The sequence below is a fragment of the Haliotis rubra genome, unplaced genomic scaffold (assembly GCF_003918875.1).
Source record: "Haliotis rubra isolate DU_JTF1 unplaced genomic scaffold, ASM391887v1 Scf672, whole genome shotgun sequence".
NCBI classification, from domain to species: domain Eukaryota; kingdom Metazoa; phylum Mollusca; class Gastropoda; order Lepetellida; family Haliotidae; genus Haliotis; species Haliotis rubra.
The window spans coordinates 328,660-344,788 of record NW_025767382.1 but is presented as its reverse complement, the minus strand read 5'-3'; the positions used below and the strand labels follow the sequence as shown (position 1 = coordinate 344,788).

General features: G+C 40.2%; 2 protein-coding genes across 7 annotated transcripts in view; both read right to left on the bottom strand.

Moving 5' to 3' along the window:
- The window catches only part of LOC124257769, a 202,720-nt gene that overhangs the window by 4,774 nt on the left and 181,817 nt on the right, over positions 1-16,129 (bottom strand). For 3 of the 6 annotated variants that reach the window (XM_046691902.1, XM_046691904.1, XM_046691906.1), the window contains exons 16-17: positions 15,910-16,049; positions 14,681-15,236 (exon numbers count right to left, since the gene is read on the bottom strand). The exons of 2 other annotated variants lie outside the window; for them this stretch is intronic. In XM_046691902.1, the coding sequence (XP_046547858.1) occupies positions 15,005-15,236; positions 15,910-16,049 (372 nt within the window). In that variant the 3' untranslated portion in view covers positions 14,681-15,004. Of the gene's footprint in view, positions 1-14,680; positions 15,237-15,909; positions 16,050-16,129 lie in introns of those variants that run through there. One more of the 6 variants, XM_046691907.1, reaches the window with a different exon arrangement.
- Positions 290-9,556, bottom strand: LOC124257775. Its single transcript, XM_046691919.1, has 7 exons — positions 9,491-9,556; positions 6,282-6,607; positions 5,744-5,898; positions 3,536-3,788; positions 3,145-3,250; positions 2,443-2,539; positions 290-745 (listed from the first exon to the last, which is right to left on the bottom strand). Exons 1-7 carry the CDS (start codon positions 9,534-9,536, stop codon positions 613-615), a joined length of 1,116 nt encoding a protein of 371 aa, XP_046547875.1. The 5' UTR covers positions 9,537-9,556; the 3' UTR covers positions 290-612.

The window sequence follows — 16,129 nt, the reverse complement described above, 5'->3', positions numbered from 1 at the left end:
AGGGTACATATTTTTGACAAATTTTGATTTCACACATATATAGGACATTTCCAAATATAATTTTATATCAAAACGAATATTATACTAATAGTACTAATATTCATATAAATAATATCCATATCATTTAATAGATTTATGCAATATTTACTCAGTTGAAGAACTGGAAAATATCTCACTGCATTCCATTTGGAAAGACTTTTGGCTGCGCCGCCCACGTCACAACACCATGATCATTGTCCCAGTAGTACCACCATTCGTCATACTGAATGTACCTGACAATAAAACAAAACCATTGTCCCAGTAGTACCACCATTCATCGAACCGAATGTACGTGGTAAGTAAACAAAACCATTGTCCCAGTAGTACCACCATTCATCGAACCGAATGTACGTGGTAAGTAAACAAAACCATTGTCCCAGTAGTACCACCATTCGTCATACCGAATGTACCTGGTAAATAAACAAAACCATTGTCCCAGTAGTACCACCATTCGTCATACTGAATGTACCTGGCAAATAAACAAAACCATTGTCCCAGTAGTCCCGCCATTCGTTATACTGAATGTACCTGGTAAGTAAACAAACCCATTGTCCTAAGTAGTACCACCATTCGTCATACTGAATGTACCTGGTAAGTAAACAAAACCATTGTCCCAGTAGCCCCGCCATTCGTTATACTGAATGTACCTGGTAAGTAAACAAAACCATTGTCCCAGTAGTACCACCATTCGTCATACTGAATGTACCTGGTAGGTAAACAAAACCATTGTCCCAGTAGTACCGCCATTTGTTATACTGAATGTACCTGACAAATAACAAAACCATTGTCCCAGTAGTACCACCAATTCGTCATACCGAATGTACCTGGTAAATAAACAAAACCATTGTCCCAGTAGTACCACCGATTCGTCATACCGAATGTACCTGGCAAATAAACAAAACCATTGTCCCAGTAGTACCACCAATTCGTCATACCGAATGTACCTGGTAAATAAACAAAACCATTGTCCCAGTAGCACAACCATTCGTTATACCGAATGTACGTGGTAAATAAACAAAACCATTGTCCCAGTAGAACCACCATTCGTCATACCGAATGTACCTGGTAAGTAAACAAAACCAATGTCCCAGTAGTACCACCATTCATCATACTGAATGTACTTGACCAAAATATAACCAGGTCATTGTCCCACTGAATGGAACAATACTTTAAGAAGAGAACCTGATCATTGTCCCAATTATTATTGCCACCCTTCACAAAGACATTAACCAGCACATAACAGTAAACGTTTTGATACACACGCATCATTCAGTTTGGATACAGTATTGTTTCTAGATATTAAACATAATGCTAATAAGCTTTTTTGAATAACAGGGGCGTGTCAGGCTTAGAAACAGCGTTAGAAAGACATATAGGTATATAGACCCTACCCTAGTGCTATATAAAAGGAAAGGGATGATCACTTGAATGTCAAGGCTATCTATGGCCGACAAGTGAGTATGATTGCCGATGGATTTGGAGCAAATTCTTGCTTACTGTCGAGGAAATGATTCGTAGATGTTGCAATAAGTTTTTAGACCCGTGGAATGCCGCTGCCGATCGAATCTAGCCCTACATAGGTGCTGTCAACGTGGCTGGAATTAATAAACGAATTTCAAAGGTGAGTTTTCGCTGTCTTGGGTGATCCATGATTTTGGCTTGGAATTGCAGAGGAAGCTGTTTTCGGTGAGTCGTGGCGTATAACTTTTGAAATAATGATCCGATGGTGACCATTTATAGCTCATTTTGTAGGAAAATCATCTCGCTTTCGATCCGTAGGCCTCGACGGGGTCTTAAAATGCTTTACGTGATGCAATCTAACTTAGATTGAGGAGGGGGTGGTTCCGTCGTTACATCCCTTTCGTTTTATATAGTACTAGGGTAGGGTCTATATACCTATATGTCTTTCTAACGCTGTTTCTAAGCGTGACACGCCCCTGTGTCTTCAATAGTGTAATACGTGCAGCTTAATAGCAAAGTTTCTCTGGCATTTCTTACTCATGGGCGAAGACATGAGTTTCATCCAATGCTCCGATAACATCTACAGTAGCACATCTAAGTAGTGAGTACGTGAGTTCACTTTTAGTGTCACGTCGGCAACATTTCAGCCATATTGGAAGAAAAGGAAACAGAGAGGTCACAGTCTTAGTAGAGCCCACTACAATAAACATCCTAACGAAATGAGCCAATAGTGCATCAAGTAAACTATATGACGATTGTTCCAGCTATAGTCCTACTCAGCACAAAGAATACAACAAGCAAGTAAATCATATTTCTTTATTGTCTTACACTTTAATATTTATCTGTAAAATGTTGTTGGTATGAACTAAGCGGGCTTTCAAATGTTCCATGTCGATGTAAAAAACTACCTGTACTTAAAAATATATACAAATGTCTACAAACCTGACGGGTACCCCTATCTGTACCATGTAGCTCTTGATATCCAACATTGTATCTTGGTGGTTCTTTCCTTTCTCCGTCACGTAATAGTAATATGCACCTGGACAAACAACATTTTCGTTTGGGTTGTTTTGTTTGTAAAGACTTTCAAGCGTCATCTGTCAGATATTCTGTGTGGATTAACATCGCCTGAATTGTGACAGTTTCGCTTTTCATAATTAAAACACACACACACACACACACACACACACACACACACACTTACATACCCTCGCTCAATATTTATTTATGTATGAATCCCAATTAAATCTTTGAGAGAGAGAGAGAGAGAGAGAGAGAGAGAGAGAGAGAGAGAGAGAGAGAGAGAGAGAGAGAGAGAGAGAGAGAGAGAGAGAGAGAGAGAGATGGCATTGGATGGCAATCTCAACGGCGCATCGCATTTTTAACATCAACTCCCTGGGGATCACACAACTTTTGCAGCCATTAGGCGCACCAAGTTAATGTGGCTTTCCCATCCTTACAATGTGCACATCAGTATGGTATGGTGGTGTGTCATACTGCAAGACACTCTCAAATTCGATCCAGTGGTATACATATCTGTGCAGATAAAGAAATGTGTCCATTATCTGTTTAAAGGGTGCCTTGTAAATTGATTTGTTAAAATCAAAATGTCGGTACAGTGTCTCAGATCTCAGATATCCTCACCATTGTCCGTCCAGAACCCTAAGTAGTTGATCGTAAAGTCGGACTTCACATATTGATCTGTACGTCCATGCCATCGTTGTAAGATCTGACCCCAGCTTACGGAGGCCTACAACGACAATCATATATTTTCTAAAACAATGGACAACAGGAACGGTTACCATGGAAGGGTTTAACGCTTATGGTTACGGTGTAAAAGTTTTAAAAGCCAAAATTCGAAATCGAAATATCACCACGAAATAAACATACGACTAATATGAAAAGAAGAAATAGAATAGAACTGAAAACGGCAAAACGTAATCCATGTTTTAATAGTTACTTAATGTGACGCTTATACATGCTGTTAACAGCTATTTTAAGTTGATGTTATGGAGGATGAGAGGATGAGAGTTACCTTGTTAATACCTTGATTACCACAGAAAAGAATAAAGCTGGTTTCAACGCCAACAGGGACATCTTCAACTCGACCCATCGTCCCCCAGTAGACATTGTCCCCGCCGGTGCTGGAGTTCTGACGCCATATTGATGACGACATAAACCGACTGGCAGGGGAGATAATCAGTGTATTTGCAGTCTTCACTCGATCAAATATCGTCAAGGGTCCACCCTCGATCCCGTCGTTGATTGTAAATGATGATGGTCCCCATCTTGGGAAAAAAGTGCAGAATAGATGAAATTTATTGACAATTAACCAGTAAGACAGCCTATTTTTTTGCATACCATTAGTATAATATACTCTCCAAGAAAGAAACGAATAGGTAATATATGAAATTTCAAATATTTTTCAAAATTAGTAATTGATTGTTCTAATTTCGCCATTATAACGCTGGATTGTGTACATTGAACAAATACACAGAGTGAAAACGCATCTTCGGAAACGTTAATGCACGTTTATGTTCGAAATTGTCACAACTGGCATGAAAATGTCATGGAGGAAAAGGTGGTTCGCGATAAGCTCATGCAGTTCTAAGAAAATCGTGAGCTGGGATATTGTCTATTTATAGCCGTTTTGCGTTTTGACGGTCATTGTTATTATTTTAGCTAAATGAAAAATATCATTATGCCGTGACACACTGTTGTAAATCGGAACATTGCCATTGGACGTCAGGAGACATGTTGGTCTCAATCTGCAGTTGCGCGTCACCTCTATGTTCACGTTTATGGGACCGATATGAACTAACCAATTCTACGCAAAATCGGCCTCGAAGTGGTAGACTTCAGATTACCACTGCAGCGCAGGATAGGTGCATCTGGGTACTTCATTTGATCATTCGAACTGTCACAGAAACTGCAACTGCAAGTGTAGTGTCTGGTTTGAGAAGAGAGTCGGTGCAAAGCATTCGTAATATTTAACGAGAAGCTGGACTTCGAACCAGAAGACCCTAACTTTGCCCTGTGCTGCGACGACTACATCGACGTGGACGGGTCCAGTGGTGCAATAACGTTCGATTCTGGAATCTACAACACTGGCGACGTGTATGGTTCAGTGGCGAATCACGCTTTCTGCTTCAGTGCCGTGACGGAAGGGTACGTGTCTGTCGACGTCGAAATGAACGTTTTGCCCAGAATTGTATTGACCAGGCTGACCGATGTGGTGGTGGAAGAATCATGAGTTGGGGACAGATTCTACACGCAGAAATCTAACTTTTCCGCCTTCGGGGCAATGTAACTGCTATTCGGTACAGAGACGAAATCTAAGGATTCAATTGGTTACAATCATTGACCGCCAGAGGGAGTTTTTCCAGCAAGACAATGCCGCGCCTCACACAGCACCTTCAGTATCTTCAGAATTGAAACATTACAGTACCTCCATGTTCTTCCAAATCGCCCGCCCAACACCATCGAGCATTTGTTGGATAGCCTCGGCCGACGCTTACGGGAATGCTGGCAGGCGACCCAGACGTTAGATCAACTGTCTCAGGGATTGCAAGAGGAATTCGACTCTCGGTCGAATTCAAGGACTTATTCAGTCCATACCGGGACGGCGCATGGCAGTTTTGAGGATCATGTTGGCCACAACGTCCTACTGGGAATGGACACCTTCACTTATTGAATTTGTATACATTTTTATACAAGCTATACGTGGTTACAGAGATTTAGTCTTTCATACGGTGAAATTTATTATTTATGTGTGTTATCTCAATTAAAGTTAGCCGATTAAATTAGTGAAAATACACCCATGCATATATTTTTTCGGAGAGTTTATTTACAAGAGATTGTTCCCTTGATATTTGGGAAGTGGAAGAGGAACTATCTTGAGGTCACCGAGATGCATTTTGTCAAGAATCGGCTGATGTAAAACCACTTTGCATCCATGTGCTATTGGTGACGTAAACCACATGCACTTTCTGGCAGAGTGAGTGAGTATGGTTTTACGCCGTTTTTAGCAATGTTCCAGCAATATCACGGCGAGGGAAATCAGAAATGGGCTTCACACATTGTACCCATGTGGGGAATCGAACCCGGGTCTTCAGCGTGACGAGCAGATGCTTTAACCACTAGGCTACCTCACCGCCCTTCTTTCTGGCAGACCAAGTCACATTAGCTTCCTTTGTAGGTTTTACACGTAACAACACTATCATTTTCACATACGAATACTTACTGCCCTACAATGAGACCAATGCTTCCAGCCTGAGATCCTCCATAGCTTAGGTATCCTAACGGAATGGTTGACTCTTGAATTAGAAACCCAGGAAATCCAGAAATGGTGAAGTTACTGATTTTGGAGGCGGTGTTGTTTGCTCCATTGATGTAACGCTGTGGCCGTCATTGATGAAAGAAAATAAGAAGATCGTGTGTTCTGACAACGTGTCAGTTATGAAACTATGAAGATCGTGTGTATTTCCTGGTACATTTCGCGACAAGTTGACAAATAACTACGTAAAGGACTCCAGATAAAAAACTATTTGCAGAACATTCAACATCAATAGCCTTTAATATTGCACTGTTGAAATGTCCTCACTGCCACTTGGAGAAAGTACCAAAGTGACAAAATTTCGATTCAGTGACAAACCAATAATTATATAGATTTATATCGCTGGTTGTGGTGTTGAGCACCAACTCAACCTTCAAAACTAAAATGTTTATTCCGTAAAGGGATAATATGTGCAAAAGTGATTTAAAATCCTACGTTTACTCACCTGTTTGAACAACATGAACGGTAAGGCCGGGTTGTTGTAGGTGAATATGCTTGGATCTGGTGTGTACTGTACAAAGCTGGCCTCGATCTGACTGGACCCTGCCTTGTACAAGAAGCTGTTGGCCTCCCACTGCCCGATGATGTCCACTCCACTGGACTGAGTGTTCTTGACCAGCTTCAGAGATCCATCAGCAGAGGAGAACACTTGGCCATCAGCTCTGAAGAAGGTGGGAGCGCTCTTCAGCCACACATCTCCCTGAACAACGACGCTGTAGGTGCCATCACTGTTGACGTTCACAGCAAAGTCCTGCTTACCCTCGGAGACTGCTGATTTGAAAAACAATTACGTTACTAGGTAAGTAAGATAAGATAATCAGAAGAAGAGTAAAAATTCAAATGACTCTTTTCATTGCTATGTAGTGAAGCTGTGTAACAATGTTCCAAGTGTAACACACTGACATTCGTTTGGGGGCAGTTGTTTGTTCTATAGTTAGCTTGGTGCTATGATCTGGAATGTACTACAGTCCAATGGGTCTTTCCCCTATATTCTGACCCAGCGAGTTGGAGAATCTTCTGGAGTTTTTTTTTTTAGATATGTAAGAAGAACTAAATCTTGCCCCAAATCTGACATTCCATATCATGTAACAATTGACCATTGCTTACAAGAACATTGTAGAACGATCTTCAGTCAGTTTTGAGGTATATACGGGGAAAAAACTCCTGTCGCTCATCTCAGATTGCATCGTAATTTACAAACATATTTATGTTTAGGTCATCCTTACCCTGGATATTCAGCCTATTGAGGAAACTGGACCACTATTGTAGTTAGCTGAAAATTACCATCTTATACCATAATCACTGATTTAATACGAAACTGCCACTCTGTTTAGTACTTCCACGATAATACCTGTGTTGTGATTAGCATGAATATTGGTATCAGGATGTAACATAATCAAACCGAAACAAAATCGTTGAATAGTCATGGGCCATATCCTGCTTTGCTGCTGTAGCTAAATAAATGTCTACTCTTACACAATACAAAGTGGTTATTCTTAACGTATGTGTCACTCCAATGACATTCAACTGTAAATGTTTTTCGGTGAATCGAAACGTATTAGTGAGTGAGTGAGTTAATATTTATCGTCACATCGTCAATATTTCAGCCATATCGTGACGATAACAATTAACGGTTATATCATAGATCAATAAATAGAAACAAATAATCCTGTTGACGAAAGACAGTACTAGGGCATCACAGAAAGTTATTTAAAACTAGTGATTAAATCTAAAACATTTGAACTAAAAATGACAAGAAAATGTAAAAACAGGCTATAGATTGCCAACAACTGAAGGTAGATTACCAAACTAGGGACCATGGGGACTTACCGTACATTTGCTTCCTGCTGGATTTACACCATCCCTTCAACTATTGACAATTTTAGATAATCAAGCCATACTTAAAAGAACATATACTGAGTCAAAAAAGAAACTTCACAAAATGTAATTTTTTAAAATAATGAATTTGTTTTCTCTGATGATACATCTATGTATCCGAAATGGGATCCCTATTTTTCGACTCTAGAAAAACGTTAGCAAAACCCACTCAAACCCATCCATTCCTCGTGCAAATGACGTTAGTGCCAAATCAGGTTTTGCACGTGCAGTCGATCACGTGATCTTCGCATCGAAGTTTTCTTCATATGCACATGTTTGCATTGGCCTCAAGAATTGAAAAAACACTTTTAAACCACAGTTCTAACGGTACTTGAAATGCCACGATTGTCAAATGTGCAACGTGAACGTGCCGTTGGCATGTTGCAAGCTGGAAGATCAGTTATTGACGTCGCAAGAGCAATTGGATGCAGCCGTCGTACTGTGTATGACTTGCGAGGTCGTCTACAACAAACTGGCACCACTTCTGATCGCCCAAGGTCGGGTCGTCCACGTGTGACGTCACGAGCAGAAGACCGTCAAATCGTCCTACGTCACCGACGTGACAGATTTCTGCCGGCTACACGAACCAGGGCTGAGATGTTTAGAGGTCGACTGTCCTCACAGACCATTCGAAATCGGTTGCGGGCTGCCAATCTCCATTCTCGACGTCCATATCGTGGGCCAATATTGACGCCGTTTCATCAACGTCAACGTCTGCTTTGGGCCCAACGTCACCTCCGATGGACCCAGAGAGACTAGAATCGAGTCGTCTTTAGCGATGAATGCAGGTTTACCCTCAGATTCGCGGACGGCAGGCATAGAGTCTGGAGACGACGGCGTGAACGGTATGCCCAATGTTGTGTACAGGAAGTCGACAGATTCGGGGGCGGAAGTTGCATGGTGTGGGGTGCTTTCTGTGGGAACAACCGTTCCCGACTTCTGGTCATCCGTGGAAACCTCACAGCTGCTGCTTACCGCGACCAGGTGCTCATTTTTCGCATTTTTATTCTTGTGACTTGACATTCTGTATACCCATGTTTTGGAACGGCGGTGTAGCCTAATGGAACTGATTATGGCACTGTCAGTGTATCGAGTACATCACACAGATCTCAGCAATGAAATAATAACAATTTACCCATCTTACCATCTCTTGTTCTTTTATAGTGCCCTGAAGAAAGAATGTGAAGTTTCTTTTTTGACTCAGTATATATACAATATATGAAATAATTGTAGGTTTAGATTTACCTTGAAGGCTTTCGAAACGTATTAAGTAAGTACATGAACACAAGTATACTATCGGATTGCAGCAGTAGATTACATGTATGTATCAGCGTTTTGCAAGGGCAATTTGATCATCAATCAACTGGTGCTTAATTTTGTGTAAAAAAAAATGTTTGGATATAAGCATTTCATGAAGAGCTTTCAATGCTTTCTTTCAATTCAGCACCTCATGTTTAATTCGCATTCAAACCCTCATTTCCAGGACATCAACGACACAAAGGCCATTAACTACGTGACTGGATCACTGTGGAAGTGGGAATGATGGTTCCAGCTCGTTCATCCTATTTGTATTTTATTGTTACCTTACCAAGACGGTGATCCGTTGATAGCAATCTTTATAACAGCCTGGCAATTTATGTTTCATAATAACTGACACAAAAATGCAATTATGGCATTTCTTCAATTCAGATAACAAAATGGGATTTTGAACCTCATTTCCCCAAATTTAGCCACATATAGGGATCGATTTTCCATTGTTACTGTAAATACACTTACCAGCACAAAGCGACAGAAATAGGCACAACAAGATCATAGCGCACATCTTCAAGTGTTGACGACTCGCTATCAATATGACTTACACACCACTTGATGAAATGTACACAAGGTCAGTCACTATCTGAAATGATAACAGTGTTATCTGAGATGATAACAGTGTCATGTCAAGGTTGAGTGCATAGTTTTGGGATGAGACGATTTATATAGCTGTGTATATGTGTACATATTGCTTTTAACAGTGTCGTCCAGGTTAAACTATATATGTCGTACCAATAAATACAAATTCCACCAAATATAATTGTTTTGTATGTCAAGTTGAAAAAAATGTTATATGTCAGTCGTAGAATCTGTATCGTATTTACATGTAGATCTACTCATAAAGATTCAGGGTGACATGAAAACTCTACAGAACACTACTAAAGCGGGGTCACTTCAATAGGCTTCAGTGGACTGTACCTAAAGCCCCAGCCTTTGGACTTCAAAGGGCGTCACCCGACTCTTGCTCGGGAGTGGCAGGTTAGAAAATCAAACGTTTTGATGCCTCTCAAGATACGAGGGGGTATAAAAAAGTTCTAATTATCCCCGTGAATTTATTGAGAAATTATGGCGAAAATTTGAAGGTTACGTCAGTGATCCTTATCTAGTTAATGGACCCAAAACTAGTTACATCACTTTGTTCAATCTTGTGCTAGTTGATCCCAAACATGACTAACCCCGTGTGCGGAGAAAATTGAGGCACGCAGCGTTATCAAGTTTTTGCACTTGAAGGGTTGCATTGCCCGACAGATTTACAAGGAGATGGAATCTGTTTGTGGTGAAGATAACCCATCTTATGATACTGTTGTGAGAAGGAAAAGGCATTATCAAACCGGTCATATGTCCCTCACAGTTGAGCCAAGATGTGGACTCAGTTTTAACGATACTAATAGGTTATTGAGGAGGTGGAGGGTTGGTTTTCTATGAAATCAGGTGTGTGTGTGTGTGTGTGTGTGTGAGTGTGGGTTTGTGGGGTGTCTATTCAAGGTCAAGAAATGTTGGGAGAAATGTGTGGATGGTGATTACATGTATGTAAGCCTTAAGGACAAGAAATCAAAATGAAGTTTCTACCCTGAATACGTCTTGGTGATGATTGTAAATTTTATATACCCCCTCGTATGTCACCCATATTTAGATTGTGCAAGCGATATCCAAATTTGCAAACGTGTTGAGTGTGCGCGTGTGTGTACGCGTGTGCGTGCGAGCGTGCGTGTGTGTGAGAGAGTGTGAGTGTGTCCGTGCATGAATGGCCTTCCTACGTGTTTCAACGTTATCTTCAGGGAGAGAGTACAGTATATAATTATTATAACTGTAACAGTAATCTCTTCCAGGAGGAAAATTCGTGTTGCGTCTTTATTTTGTGAATGTCATAATACATATACGACTGCACACCGCTGAACGTCACGTACCTCTCCCTCACATTCTCTCTCTCTCTCTACATATATACTTATAAAGTATATATTGACAGTTTATGAACAGCATATATGTATAAATATATATAAATACACATAAATATATGTTTAATGGAGTTTCTTGACGACATATTCAGTTTTTTCTTCTAAAGTCGGGAAAGCGTTTGCATTGTTCCATGACGAGTGTTTAGTTGGAACAAAGATTTAGTTGGGAAATTATATATAATTAATTATATATTGAGAGGGTATAAATCCGTTATACTACTAGTTTCACAAACTCAGATGGCATTTTTCCGTTCGGCAGTGCTAAAGTATTACCTATTTTCCTTTGAACCCCTCCATACAACATTTATGATTGGTGTTTAAACACTTACTGAGACTCCTTGATTACAAATCTGCATTCTTGTTAACAATATCATTTCTAGTCATCCGGAGAACTTTACACCTGGATTAAGTTTTCAAGTCCGTGGCGTTGTGCTGTGATCAGCCATTCTGAACATCATGTTCCCTCCCACATCGAGCTGAGACACAGCGATGCAACCGCATTGATCTTCAAAGAAGTATTATTGCATTGTGGAATTGGGGACTTAGAATTTAGGGTTTGATATTCGAAGTCATTTTGACGCTGAACTGATATATATAATAGGTAACTTCCCTCTGTGGCACTTGTCTCTGTCACACATGACTGATTTCATAGGCCACAGAGGGAACTTAAGTAGAGGCCACGTGCCATAAAGGGACAGGTCACCAGTTTCAATTAACGATGTGTGAATACATAATCCACTCACACATGCCTCAGGGAGCTACACCTGAACTATTCTGTTTACTCCCTGACAAGAAAGGTTCCACCTACCACAGACGTAGCCAGCTTCTTCAGACGAAATGTGAGACTTTTGGACTTACATTTTCACCTGGAGTTGAGATTTCGTATGTATTTTCGTAACAACCTCTCATATAATGCTATCAATCCGCCAATCAAGGTCAATCAAATACCGCGTTAATGTCCTAACACCTTATCAGTCATGGCTTACTGCACACAAGTGCCACTCAGGGACACACGAAACGACCATAGGCCAAAGCGGGAAATTTCATCCAGATCAATTAAAATCTCATAGGCCACAGAGGGAAGTGCCACAGAGGTACTAAACCGTCAAGGACAGGAGTATTGTCAAGTAATTACACGTCAACTGTGTGTGTTGTACAGTGGAAACACCTTCGACCATTATGGTATAACATCTGATATACATTCCAATTCAAATAGAAAAAAAACAACAACATACACATACAGTATACCCTGGTTTTAATGCCACCGTTTGTCCAGGATAAAATATGACATTATATCCAGGGTGGCATTATAACCAGGTAGGACAGTTAGAGGACCTGTGCGATCAACAAGGTGATTGAGCTGATGTCTCCTGTAATGAGCCTTGAATGACTGGATAATCCCAGCATCTAGGGGCTGCAGGTGACTGGATAATCCCAGCGTCTAGGGGCTGCAGGTGACTTGTTGTTGTAGGTGGCAGGAAGTGTATTATCACATGTGTTATCCTATCTGGGATAACATGACTACTTAAAGCATTACTGAGTTTGGTCAATTAATTTGAGTCATGTCAATGAACCAATAAAGGTATGTATACTACATGCAGCCAGCGTAATTGGCATTATAACCAGGGTATTATATAGGCAGGAAACCGTTCTGGCAAAAACATGGCATTATATCCAGGGTGGCATTATAACAAGGGGCATTATAACCAGGGTGCACTGTAAATCAACTTCACATATACACCAACCTCAATGTCCAATGACGCTGTATCACTGAAACTGTGCTATATTAGCGGAATGTAATTTTTGGTGAGTCAAAAAACATACGACTTTATGGATAACAACTTCTTGTGTACATGTATTGTATAGAGCGGTGTAGATACTACATACAATTGACCTGCGAAGAGGTCATCAACCTAGAGACTTTATCTATTAGCACCCTAACAGCTTGTTTTTTTTGTTTTACTGTTTTTACTACTTACACCCTCCTGCTTATAGGCTTAACAACTTACTCCCCATCTGGTCTCATTCAAGTGTGTGTCACAACTTATCTATTACTTGCTCTTGTAAATGTTAATTCGTATGTATTTTTAAACTTCTCATCGCTTGGGGCAATAGGGGAGCCTAGTGGTTTAAGCGTTCGGTCGTCACGCCGAAGACCCGGGTTCGATTCCCCACATAGTTACATTGTGTGAAGCCCATTTCTGGTGATCCCCGCCGTGCTATTGCTGGAATATTGCTAAATGCGGCGTAAAACTAAACTCACTCACTCTTATCGCTTGGTTGTAGTCACTGGTAGCTTAATGTCGGTGTAATAGTCTACACTGAACCGTCGCTCTATGCAATAACAAGAACTTTTTATCGATGAAGTCGTTTGCTTCATTTTTGCTGGCTAGCTTATTATCTCTCTTAATGTTCATATTAGTGCACATGCTATTGCGTTACTTATGAGCTTGATTGATTTTAAAACAAAACCCACTTCGATGTGGAGGTTACTATGATCAAGTACACCTTCCTGTTGTACAACCGATGCCCTTAAACCTTCAAGGAGGTATCCTCTGTACATGCACGTGCGTATTACATACATAACGTCTTTGAGTGGCATTTAAGGAGTTGAGAAGTGAGTGAGTAACTTTAATTTAACGCCGCACTCAGCATTATTCCAGCTATATTGCGGAGGTCTGTAAATAATCGAGTCTGGACCAGAGTGAGTTAGTGAGTGACTTTAATTTAACGCCGCACTCAGCATTATTCCAGCTGTAAATATTCGGGTCTGGACCAGACAATCCAGTGATCAACAGTATAAGCATCGATCTACGCAATTGGGATACGATGACATGTGTCAACCAAATCAGCGAGCCTGACCGTCCGACCCCCTAGATCAATTCTAACCCGGATCTTCACGGGGATGGAAAGAACAACGTAGATGATCTTTTTGGATAACAACTTTTTTAGTACGTGTGTGCGACACAAAAGGAAAAAAAGAAGAATTCAAATAACGTTTGTTTAATTCCTTTCAAGGAGCAGCAACATCACACATATATTATGACGCAAAATACTAAGCATGGGTACATAATAATTGAGGCATGTACAAATATACAGTACAACTAGAAATTATTGAGAATTTAAGATTGTAATTTATTTTTTTTTTCACTCATTACTCACGTATCAAATGTGAATATTAGCAGAACATAACTCCAGATTCTAAGACAGGTGAACACTTAGTATTTTGTCAAGTCACCATGGGCAGCAATGCAGGCTTCAATGCGGCGGGGCATACTACTGATCAAAGAAGATAGAAAATCGTGGTCCATGCTGTCCCAATATCGGACCACCTCTAATTGTCTCCTTACAGACAGCCACAGTTCCTCTATCAATCATATCCAGCCTTAAGTTTTCTTAACTCCCTCGTTTGTTTTTAGAAACAAGAATACCAAGCCGCCTCCTGTCACCGACAGTCAATTTTCTGGGCCTACCTGCGCCTCCCTGGTGCTCAATGCCATATCCATTTGCAATATTTTTCAAAACACGATAAACAGTGGACAAAGGGATGCCTGTTCTACTTGAAATCACTTTAGTTGATCTGATGTCCTTGTTATAATACTCTAAAATCAACTTCTTCTTCTCTAAATCATCCATACTGAGGATCACTGAAAATGTCGTCTGCTAGCAAGTAAACAAAGGGGGATAAGTCTTCCCAAACAAATGAAAAATGATTAACGGAGTTGTCTCACTTGAATGAAACCAAGCACTTGATAGCTGGTCATGGTTGTTTATACTAGAAATCCAATTAAACATATTCCTAAAATTCTCAATAATTTCAGGTCATAATATACCACGTTAATTCAAAAGACAAAAAAGTCAGGATGTTTCACAATTGAGCAAAATAGAACTTGGTAAATGGATGCGATGACCGGATTTGCGCATTTGCAAATATGATATGAGTGATATGAACTAACTAGCGTTTATTCAACACGAAGGAACAAATTTAATGTTTACATTGACAAATATTCCTTCATATTCATTATACTCCACGACATGAGCGTGCTCCGAAACTGAGGGTGGCCAGTCCTGCTGCTCCGAGGGTACAGATAACAGGTGAAGATTTACCATCCACGTTGAACCAGAAGGACACAGTTTCACGGGCAGCCCCAGTGAGGCTGATGATGATGTCATCGGCAATGTTGATGTCCGTCACTCTCTGGGATGACATCGCCACCCACTTGTCTAACTCACCCTGGATGAGAACTTGTTTGCTGCGCGAACATAATTTTATATCTATCTTAATTATTCAGAAAACATATGTGACTCAAAGTTTCCCTTCAATCACATTCAATTGCAAATTGAAAAACAAACACAAACACAGCAAAGGGCATAGTACTTATAACGTCGCTTACGATGTGTATTATTTAAGATAAAAATGACCTGAAAACACCTGTGCTTACAAGTTTAGAAACGTCCATTTTAATTTATGTAAATTCATGTTATTTATCAATATATTTTACTATATTTTTTCAAATGTATATTCATTACTCGACATCCTTTTAATCCCTTTAATATAATGATTTTCTAATCGGAATCATTACTGATATCCTCAATGTCGATTCACCATCGCTCTATGCAATAAACAAGAACTTGATATCCATAACGTTGTATGGTTTATATTTGACTCACCAACATCTAGAATGCCGATCAAACAATTAGATTCACCATTTGGTAACTTAATACATCTAATGCATTGCCACGATTCGATATATTTTCTTTCAAATGTTGCATCAACATCGATGAATTCATACACAAGAGTTCTCTCACGTTCCCTTGGTTTATATTCTCTTAGAGTATACAGTCGTATGGAATAGTTAATATTGGTTTTGCCCAGTTTCCCCAGGTGCTCTAGTTCCTGCATTAACTGAAAGGTAATGCACCTACCCGTTAATGGTCAATACAGGTGATACATAGAAGAGACAAAAGTCAGCCTTGGTACAGCCACTCATTGTCAAAGGCTGGGCGTCGGTCAAGGGTTGGATCTTGTTGGGACTATTGGCTGGGAAAACCATGGAAGTAGGGAACTGGAAATACCAACGATCATTTTAACTGCATACCTGCCTATTTGTACATGTATATTTGTGGCACTAACCTACTGCAATCA